Here is a 12,069-nt window from a genome sequence, read left to right on the forward strand (position 1 = left end):
TCACACCAAAGCTTGTTATTCCACGAATCATTCTTAAGATTGGACCCAAATCAAACAAATTTAAGGAAAGAAAAGTTCAATTCCTTGAATTCAATCCATTTCATCCAAACTCCCAAAACACTAGTTCATTTACATTTTAAACTTCCAAGTTAATCCTTGATTTCATGTAGTAATTGAATTATTTACAAAGATAATAGTTAAAACCACATACCCTAACCCAAATCCTTGAATTTCCCCTTTAAAGCTCTTCAATCTCCAAGCTTTCCTTCTTTTTCTCTTTAAGTTCTCTCAAGAACTCTCTCTCTCACGTGGTTTCCCCTTTCTCTAGATATTTTTGGCTCAAAGAGATGAGTTCAACAACTCATAAGGGTGCTATTTATATAAATATACACACACAAGATTAACACAAGGGAGAGCCAAACGTGGCCTTATAAATCGTACGAAATTAAATTTCAATTAAACTTTTCAGATGACTCTAGAAATTACGTTGATCATGAATATGTCCTCTGTTCCGGTTTCTGAAGCTTCTAAGGCCTTCAATTTGCAGTATGAAATTAATCACCCAAACGTGCATTAACGAATCAGACAATTTAGAATTCCAATTAATTTTCCCAAATAGTTCTAAAAATTCCCATTAACATACCCAAGTACTCAATTTTAATTTCTGAACCCATAAAAGTCGGTAATTTCAATTTTAAATCCGTAACTTAACAGATAATGCTTCAATTCCAATAGATATAATTAAATTAAAATACATCATCTCATAGTTAAATAAAGATGACTTCTTATACGCATTTTTGGGTCATTACATTCTCCCCACCTTAAGAAGTTTGGTCCTCCAAACTTGATTTACCTTAACACGAGTTCGGTTCACAAATTTCGGTTTCCTATCATAGTTCAGTCTCGTCCTAGAGGTTCAATATTCCTCAATCGTTGAACAGTTCATAATTCCTAAACAATCAATTTCAATGAAGTTTGTTCCAAGGATCACAATTAATTCGCTATTACTGGCTAATCGGTAACCCAATCGATAATAATGCTTAAGTAATCAGAATTAGACTTATCAGTTCGGATCAGATTTCTAACAGACTCCAAATAGCAACTCAGATCCCATAACAAGGAATTACATGTTCAGAGTAAGTTATTAGTAAAATCAAATACGGATCAAACCTTAGTGGACACAATTCCCAAATTACAGTAAAGTATAATCATTTAAAATCCATGTTTGCTTGGAAGATCTTGAAGTCAACATCATGACATCAAGCACAGAATACATTTCCCATAAAGCTATTATATTCTTGTTCCATATTTAGTAAAACGTTCTTATCATGGACAAGAACATTTCCAAAAGTATGTAATACATAAAGTTCATCAAACCCTTCATAATTACACACAATACGTCGTTCAGAGACATTATTTAGAAACTGATCAGACCTTTCAAAGATTATCAGATGATGGGATAATTTCCAATAACATTAAACATACTTAAACTTTGACAGAACAACCTCCGGTCCAACTTATAACAGATAAGGCAGAATGATTTCAAGTTCATCATAAGGCATTCATCAAGCATGCCACAATAATTTATTAAATGGAAAACTCATTCATGTATAGCAAAATATCTTTTCCAGAAACTTGTCATATCCTGAACAATAGGGATTTCGTAGCATATCTAGTCATTTTGGGGAAATTACTCGGAAAACTCATCATATCATAAACATGTCGGAGGTTCATAACATATTTTATCATTTCCGAAAATACTTATCATGTAGAACAGTTCGTAACCAAAATATAGATTTCATTAAACATCGTACAGCATAGCCATTTTCAAAATCATTTATACGAAAGTATCTATACAAGGACATTACTTACTTAGGTCTATAGTCAACTCACACAGGATCACACACTATTCATCTATGTTAGAAGTACCGAATGTAATTGGTGGTATAACCTCTCTAAATAACACAGATCACACAAGTTTCGTTCCAATGAGCATTCATTTCCAGATCACAATGAAGGAACATGCCTTAAGTTAATTCTCATACAAATATTTCATCCTTCATTAGTAACAGTAAGTTTATGATAGCAATATGTTCGATTCAGAACAAAACATATCAAAACAACATTATGGCTTTCAGACAAATGGCAATCCACAAAAAGGAAGACAATTTTCCTTTTATTCACATTCATTCACAAGAATATATGTTCGTACTGAAAGGAGGAACAAAACTTCACTTATCATTCCATAAAAAGATTCACAACATGCCCTCCTTTTCACCAATGATCCACTTCAATAACCCAAATAATTTGATTAACAAACATATCATCTCACTACGTTAACAATGCCCATTCGTATTCTTACATGTGGTAAGACAACTTAAGTATCACCTCATTCTTACTACCTTTTCCTCCAGCCACTAAATACAAATTAGCTTAATACATAAGATCATAGCAAGTCATTTAACTCCATGGTTCAAGATTTCAGATAACATTTCCTTCGCCAGCATACACATCTCAATTCCCTCAACATACACTCTATCTCTACAATGAACGTACTCAACACCGCCCATATTCTAGTCAAAATTTCAATTTCCCTGCATCACTAAATTCACTCATTAATTACTCCATAACACATAGTTTCGCATACTTAGTCATAACACACAAGCATACAAGGATATGAGTGGGGCAATCCCTTTATCTTTACTTCTTATATCAGGCGATTCTCAAGTCTCATACTCGTTCTTAATCATTGTATTTCTCAATTTCCATACACTTCATTGATGCACAACAACCTCAGTTTCCCAAAAACTCCTCCTGGTCTACTTCCGCATATAACACAGATAAAAGCTAAGTTTAATCTCTTTTCACATTACGTTTCCATAAACATGCTTATACATATCAATTTGAATAGCCGAAGAACACCGATATTCCACATCTTTCAAAACGTTAACCTTATATAACCCATTCTCACTTCATAACAATTATCTAATTTTCCTTAGTCACAAATCTCAGTCTATGAAACAAAACATATGAATCTTCTTTTGTTACCTCAGAGTCCATGAGAATTCTCATCCTTAATCTCGATACTCGACGTATTGTACAGCTCACATACATCTTTTAAAACGCACATCATATCCTTTTGTTACTAGATACGTGCAACTTAAATGCATTCTAGACACTCTAATACTCAATGGACACGTGTGTGAGATCTGAACTCATGCTCTGATACCACCTGTCATGACCCAAACCCGCCCCTAAAAGTTTGGTCCATGACCGGCCTGTACATAGGTCTCAAAACAGAATTTTAAAATAATATTTAACCATATATAGGGCCTTAGGCGGAAGCAATATCAATAAAAGACAACATCCATTGAGCTTGTGCATACATGATGGTTTAATTGGATTTGAGCATTTAAATCCATTCCAAATATACCTACACAATCACAGATTTTATATAGATCTCACACACTCTTACATAAGACTTAATAATTTATAAGACTCCCAACAATAAATTAAGGCCTCCACGTGGAGACATACCCCAGGTGACTTGGCAGACAAGCGAACCTCAGTACAACTCTAGTGTCAATCCCTGATGGCTCACCTACAGAAATATACATAAAACAGAATGAGCAAGGCTCAGTGGATAATAACAACTTAAGAAGGTTAATTGAATAAGAAAAACCTTGGATAAAATAAATAGACAGATACCAACCATATACAGGTCTTATCCATAATTATATTTCAATACGGTCTCAGGTTCACATATAATACAGAACGGCCTCGAGCCCATATATAATACAGAATGGCTTTAAGCCCACAGATGTGATACAAATCGGCTTTAAGCCCAAATGTGATACAAAACGGCTTTAAGCCCACAAATCTTACAGAAGGGACTCTGGCCCACAAATAATACAGAACGACCATAGGCCTAACAGATACAGAACGGCCATAGGCCCAACAGATACAGAACGGCCATAGGCCCAGATGTCACAGATTGGCCATAGGCCTAGTTCATATATGTATGGACTTAAGAGGTGTCTCGCACGGATTCTAGAGGTGACTCGCACTGCAGCACTTAGTTCCGTACAGCACTTTGTTCCATACCAGAAAACATTTAGGTCTTAAAGACCGAACAATTCATATCATGCCATAGCATAAACGGAACGAATAAACCGAACAGAATAATCCCAGACTCATAGGAATACCGTTCACAATAGTGCACATAAATTTCCCCATGGTTTATCACAAGTTGACGTAGTTGTCTTACATATAACAAATCATTAACAATAACTATTAACATATAAAGCAACTCATAATTCTATCCAATTAGCCATTTCGATGATCCATTGTAAGATATTCAAAACATCATGTTCTTCGTAGGTGGGGCTTATATTCACAATTTCTTCCTGTCGACATTTTGTATAGTATTAATTCATGTAGGGACATAGGAAATCTCCAGTTTCCAATCATTTATAACAGTTAACGTAATTAACATGCGAAGAACAGAGTGTTAATAATAAGAATTATTAACGGTAGGTAAATGTACAACTACAGTACTACTACTCACAATGGTAGGTCTCTGATAGCGGTGGAACGATGTCCCCGTCTTGACCTACAAACATAACGCACATAGCAGATTATGAGAATAAAACCAATATCTTTTTATTCCTTACTCAATAGCTATGGTGGTTCTAGACTCATTAGTCCTCCATTGGTTATAATCCATGCCTCATAAAATAGGCGGAATTGATAGGAGAAAGGTTCAGGCGAAAAAACAGTACAAACTCAGTAAACAGAAAGTGAACAGTCGTCACTAATTTGAGCATAACTATTTTTGTACTTAGAATTTTGGAGTGAGATTTCCACCATCAGAAACTAGACTTTTGGGGCTTGATTTTAGGCTTAAGAATCACTCAAAACGGAGTCCGGATGCAAAAGATATGCTTGTTCGAAGTTACAAGGTATAAGCCGAAACAGGATTGGCCGCTCATGCGCTCCAATTCCGCTCGAGCGGAAGAACCCGGCCGCTCGAGCACCCAAAAGCAGAATGAAAATCACTTTTTTTTCTTCATGTCCGCTCGTGCGGTGCCCGTGGCCGCTCGTGCGGTCTGGGCAAAAAATAACAGTCCGAAAATATCTCTTTTGCTCCAACACTTGGTTCTTTCCATTTTTAAGCTTGGTTCTAAACATAAATCACTCAAAAACATGTAAAATTGACCCACAAGGTGATAAACTATCAACATTCAAGTGTAACCCCATCTCAAACAAATCAATCTTTGCCTCAAATTAAAAATTCAAGTCCCATTTTTCTATATAATCAAACTTCCAAAATATATACTCCAAAATCATAAAGATACATCTTACATATGGTTGATTTTCACACCAAAGCTTGTTATTCCACGAATCATTCTTAAGATTGGACCCGAATCATTCTTAAGATTGGACCCAAATCAAACAAATTTAAGGAAAGCAAAGTTCAATTCCTTGAATTCAATCCATTTCATCCAAACTCCCAAAACACTAGTTCATTTACATTTTAAACTTCCAAGTTAATCCTTGATTTCATGTAGTAATTGAATTATTTACAAAGATAATAGTTAAAACCACATACCTTAACCCAAATCCTTGAATTTCCCCTTTAAAGCTCTTCAATCTCCAAGCTTTCCTTCCTTTTCTCTTTGAGTTCTCTCAAGAACTCTCTCTCTCACGTGGCTTCCCCTTTCTCTAGATATTTTTGGTTCAAAGAGATGAGTTCAACAACTCATAAGGCTTCTATTTATATAAATATACACACACAAGATTAACACAAGGGAGAGTCAAACGTGGCCTTATGAATCGTATGAAATTAAATTTCAATTAAGCTTTTCAGATGACCCTAAAAATTACGCTGATCATGAATATGTCCTCTGTTCCTGTTTCTGAAGCCTCTAAGGCCTTCAATTTGCAGTATGAAATTAACCACCCAAGCGTGCATTAACTAATCAGACAATTTAGAATTCCAATTAATTTTTTCAAATAGTTTTAAAAATTCCCATTAACATACCCAAGTGCTCAATTTTAATTTCTGAACCCATAAAGGTCGGTAATTTCAATTTTAAATTCGTAACTCAACAGATAATGCTTCAATTCCAATAGATATAATTAAATTAAAACACATCATCTCAAAGTTAAATAAAGATGACTTCTTATACGCATTTTGGGGTCATTACAGTATGACTAACAAAAATATATATATATAGATATAGATATGAAAAAATATACAAAAATAAAAATATAGCTATTTAGATTTGAATTGCAAAATGAAAATTCAAATAAAAGATAACAAAATATTTAAATAAAAAAAAGATTAATATTGGGATATAAATATCCCAAAAAGATAATAATTTTTTTAATGATCTATATTTATCTTTTGTTAGTTTGTTATAGAATTCCCATATATTTCAACTTAATCTTTTTAAAGTTTATCTTCAAGTTAAATTTAATATTTTTTCTTTTGAAATCATCAATTAATTATCTATACAAATTTTAAATATGATAGAATTCCACATATATCTTTTGTCTAAGCATAATCTTTTCAATATAAAAACAAATTCCTGCAAATAAAACCATGAACAGAAACATTGGGGTGTGGGGGAGAGGGGGGAAACAATCAACATTGAGTCTTTTTTTTTTTTTTTTATCTCTTTTCGGTACCTAAAAATCTTAAATATTTGCTTTACATTTGAAATGTGAACTTGCATGAGTTTTTGCATTTCTGAGAAAGTGAGTTTATGTAAATGGATATTATTATTTAATTTTTAATTTTTTTTGTTACAATCTGTATTTTTCTTTATTTCTTTCTTTTTGTTAATAATGTGTCATTTAATTGAGATTTTATTCTATTTTTTTCTTTTAAAAGCGCTACTATTATCAATTTGTAACCCTCTCATTTATTGATTGTGTTTAATTATTATTATTATTTTTTTTTTTTGTCGCAGATGTTAGATTGAAAACGAAGAACACGTCAAAATTGATTGGATATGGATTTATACTTTGAATGTATTCATCAGTTGATTTTTTATTACTGATTATCCTGTTGAAATAACTCATGATTAAATTTATTTTTAAAAACTTATTTCCTTTGAGAACTAAACCACACATTTCTTTTTTCTTTTTTTTTAATTTTTTTTATTTAGATTCAAAGTTTGAGCAAATGGAAGAAGTCTCATATTAAAAATGTTAATTTTTTTTGAATAATTTAAATATTTATATTCTTTATGTTTGTCAATTCAATTTTAATGCATTTCCAAACCTTTTTTTAATTTTTTTTTTTTTAATAATCATTCCAAACCTATTTATGTTTAATGGATCAATATAACCGAAAAACAAATAGCATGTAAAAAAAGTTTAACCACTAAAATGGGATGATTAATATAATATCTACTATTGATTAAACAAAATTAGTGTTACTTTTATTTAATATTAGTCATTTTGATTAATTATAATGTCTTTGTTACTCTACTTTGGTTGTCTGAAGTAATTCTTAGATAAATTAGCTATTATATATGTGATGATTTACTTCATGTATGATAGTTTTTAAAAAATTTCAATAATGTGAAATGTTAAATATTTTTAATGATGTAAAGTAAGATTTACATACACAAATTAAATAAAAATATTATAAAATACAATCAAATAGGAATTTTTTTTTAATAATCATTGACTTTCTAAAATTCAGTGTACCGCACGGGTGACCACTAGTTACATGTGATTGGAATGGTCTCAAACAAAATGACTCAAATTTAGGACCTCGCAGAGAATGAAAATGAATCAAACTAGGGATTTCTACTAACAAAGTCTCTTTTTATTTATTTATTTTTTGTTTCTTGATCATTTTTTCTTTTTTTAGATGCTAGGGAAAAATATATTGATTATTTTTTCTTTTATTTATTTATTTATTTATTTTTGTCTCTTCTTAAAAATGTGCACACAGAGCAACACATCACCTGTTTAAAAATAGCTCATCATATACTTTCTTTTTATGTAGAAATTTTATACATAATTTTTATCTAAAATAATATGGTAGTCTTGAATTTTACAGTATCATTTTAAAAACAGAAGTCTATCAATGTGATTTCTACTAAAAAAAAAAGAGGGGTAAATTATACTTTGGCCCTTTATATTTGACTATTTTCTTACTTTGACTCTTAAAATTTATTTTTTCTCACTTTGCCCCCCTCATGTTTCAAGTTTTTCGCACTTTACTCTTAAAGTTAATTTATGTTAAAAATTAAATAGAAAATAACACATTGACAGTCACGTGATATACAAATATTTTATTATATATAACTCACATTTCTGACATAAACTTAAATTCAAATATAATAATATATTTTTTATGTTATGTGACAGTTATTATGACATTTTCTGTTTAATTTTGAATAAAAATTAACTTTATGAATAAAGTGAGAAAAATTTGAAATACGAAGGGCTAAAGTGAGAAAAAAATAAATTTTAAAGACTAAAGTGAAAAAATGGTCAAACATAAAGGGAGCAAAGAGTAATTTACCTAAAAAAAAATTATTATCATATTCTAGTATAACTGTATTTCAAAATTCTAAATACGACATGCAATCCATGAAGCCATGCATGAATGTCATGAATATATATATATATATATATATATATATATATGTTTTTTAATATGAGCAATGGATCAAATGATCTGTCACCACTTGTCAAGAAGCTTAAAAGATCTGTAACCCAGGGCAAGACGTGATGATCCCAATGGGCATCACAAACACCAATTCAACATGTTGACTTAAGATGTTCTTAAATTAATAAAATTATTTTTTATTTGTGTTAAATTAGGCAGAATAAGTTACTTGAAAGAAGATTTTGTAAATAATACAACTAAACTGTTACCTCAAATAAGTTGTCCCCTCTGCTCATGGGATAATATAATCTTTGGATTAGAAAGTTTGAATCAAATATTCAATTATTTCATTTGAGGGTAATTTAATTGAATCCCACTCCTTTATCCATGAATGAATCAAATTCATATGTCCTACTTTTGTGGTGCACATTCTAGTTATTAACAATCTAATATGGAGATTGTTTTATACATGTAACCTGCAACTATGACATTCTCAATAGAAATAGCTTGATTATTGAGATAATAGAATTTCTGGTACTTGCTACATTATAAAAAAAGTATATCCTTTCATGCATCCAACTTTACAAAATTATTGCATTTTTCTGACACGCCAACGTGAAATACTGTATTTGAAAAATCTGTTTTGCATTACCATAAATTACTTATCTTTCAGTAACTTCATCGCAGTTTCGACTAGCGAGTGAATTGTTGTGATATGCCGGCTCAATCCAATGGTACCAGAGAAAACATTGAAGTTTTCAATCTCTGATGTGGTATCTGTTACAGACTCCAGCTCCTTCTCCATTCCCAGGCCCTTGAAAATTTGAACATTTGTTTCCTTGTCTCTCATCATCCAAATCGCCAACTCTATGACAAACCTCCTAATTCTCGGAGTCTTGGTTGCTGGATACTTGTGTTTCTTCAGAATCTGGACTAGTACACTAGCTAATTCAGCCACTTCAATTCCAGCTCTCTCGAACACAATGCTCGATGCTTCAGTAGTCATAAATTTGAAAACATGTGCTGCCAGTCCGATCATCACTTCTTGCAATTTGCTTTCTTCTGACGTTATTGCTTTAAGCACCTGCAATGGAGTTGAATTTATAGATTATTATCCCCATTACATTCTGTAGTTTACACAGGACTAAAGGTACCCTATCTTCTGCATTACTCTGAAATTGAATGTTTGTCGTGTGTCCGTGTCAATACTACTTGAAAGGAAAGTCTATAGTATATTTTGTTAAAAAAATGTACGGTACATAAAAAATTATTGGCTAAGATTGAGCTACATCATTAAAAACGACCTGCTAAACAGGTCACTTTTTATAATTATAAGCCAAAATCATATTTCTTCATAACTATAATCAAATTGATCATAACTTAGTCATAACCACATCTCTTAACTAACACCATTTTGTTTATAACTAATATCACCACATCTCATAACCAACACCATTTTGTTCAAAACTAATATCACATATTTCATAACCATAATCACATATCTCATAACCACATCTCTTAACCAACCCTTTGATTCATAACCAACATCACATATCTCATAGCCACTAATCACATATCGCATAACCATTACCCACATATCTCATAACCAACATCACATATATCATAACTACTAATCATATATCTCATAACCACACCACTTTGATCATAACCAACATTACATATCTCTTAACCACTAATCACATATCTCATAACCAAACACCCTTCGACTTATAACTACACCACTCTCCTCATAACCAAAATCACATATCTAATAATCACTAATCATACATCTCATGACCTTCACCCACTTATGTCATAACGACATCTCATAACTAACACCATTTGCCTCATAACCAGCATCACATATATCACAACTACTAATCACATATCTCATAACCACTACCTACATATGGGGGTGTAAATTTGGCCCACGAGCTCACGACACACCCTAAGTCTAGTTGCCCCCTGGGTGGGCCCAACTAGGCTTGAGCCTAAGCTCAACCTAAGACCCTGGGCTATGTGTTGTAGAGTCCGGCCTAACTCTGGTGTTATGGAGTGTGACCCATCTCGTGAGTTCGATCCGAAATTTTTTTCCCCATTTAGCCCGACCCAAGCCCAACGGCTCCCTGCCCCCTGTTAGTGCAATGGTCAAAAATTTATTTTAAAAAAAATTGAAACAGTCATATAACCGTTAATTTCACCAACAGTCAATTTTATTTATTTTTTATTTTTATATATATAAATTAACCCCTCCCTCCCAAGTCCTATAAGTACCACCCCTCTCTCATTTTATTTCTCACAAACAAATCTGTCTTTCAAACTCTCATTATCTCTGAGCTCTTAACTCTCTCAATTAATTTTGAAGTATAATCCCTAAGTGACAATTGCAATTGATCATCTATCTCTATTTTAAATTTATTTTTAGTCATAGTATCTTTGTTAACCATAATAGAAATAGTAGAATACAAACGATATACTTTTTAAAATATCTATATACACTTATAGACATATATGTATATATATATATATATAATTTAACTAAATTTTAATAAAAAATATGTTGAAAAAAATTATCTATGACGTGATTTTATTTTGTTTTACTAAATAAGTTTTCTCCTAAATTTTTTTCCCCAACTTTTCTTTGTTTTTTTGTTTCTGCTCTATTTTTTTTCCCTTGATTTGTCTTAGTTGTGCCTAAGTTCTCTCTATTTCTTACTCAAACTTCTCGATTTCGCTCAAATTATCGAACGACCATTGTTGATAGTTCTCACTGGATTCTTTCTCTCTCTACTCCTGTGTCTCTACAATAGATCCTTGAACTCGTCACTACTCTATTTGTCTATTTCAACACTATTCATTCTGGTGATATTTCTCTATCTAGTAAATGCATCTATCTCTAAATTCTAGTTCTTTCACATTAATATGTCATACATACACAAACCTTTGGTCGTAGTTATGATTTGAAAGGTTTTGTTATCATCAATTTATACATGTGTTATAAAACTGTTGAAAAATGAATATTACACATTTTGTTATATTGTTCTGCTATCTTAGTCCTCTTCATCCCTCAAGCATCTCTCTCATTTTTAATGTCATTGTAGATATCTCTGATGTTCCTTATCGAAAATGACAGCACATTTGACGTCATTTTCACAGGCGATAAGCCCATTCAGTCTCTCTTTCTCATATCCCCCTTCCTCTCGCTCTACTAGCTAATCTTTTCTAACTCTCATTTTCTGTTCCATGGCTTTAAATCGTTGATTAAATTATTTAATGATTGTCATTACATTTTATTTTCTCTGTATTATGAGATATCCTTATTGGTGATTCTAAAATTTTTAGTGATTTGTTTAGTCATTTTATGATAATTGTTATGAAACTTTGTTGCTTGATTACAATATTTGTGGTTTATAAAAAAATTAGATATTTTTGCT

The 12,069-nt window shown here is 31.7% G+C and overlaps 1 protein-coding gene across 1 annotated transcript in view; it reads right to left on the reverse strand.

Moving 5' to 3' along the window:
- Positions 1–9,125: 9,125 nt before the first annotated feature.
- Positions 9,126–12,069, reverse strand: part of LOC114286870 (uncharacterized) — a 34,000-nt gene continuing 31,056 nt past the window's right edge. The window contains exon 4 of the mRNA XM_082877428.1: positions 9,126–9,719. Within this exon, the coding sequence (XP_082733554.1) occupies positions 9,294–9,719 (426 nt within the window). The 3' untranslated portion in view covers positions 9,126–9,293. The remainder of the gene's footprint in view (positions 9,720–12,069) is intronic.

The sequence above is a fragment of the Camellia sinensis genome, chromosome 7 (genome assembly GCF_055761805.1).
Source record: "Camellia sinensis isolate YWXY chromosome 7, ASM5576180v1, whole genome shotgun sequence".
Classification (NCBI taxonomy): Eukaryota; Viridiplantae; Streptophyta; class Magnoliopsida; order Ericales; family Theaceae; genus Camellia; species Camellia sinensis.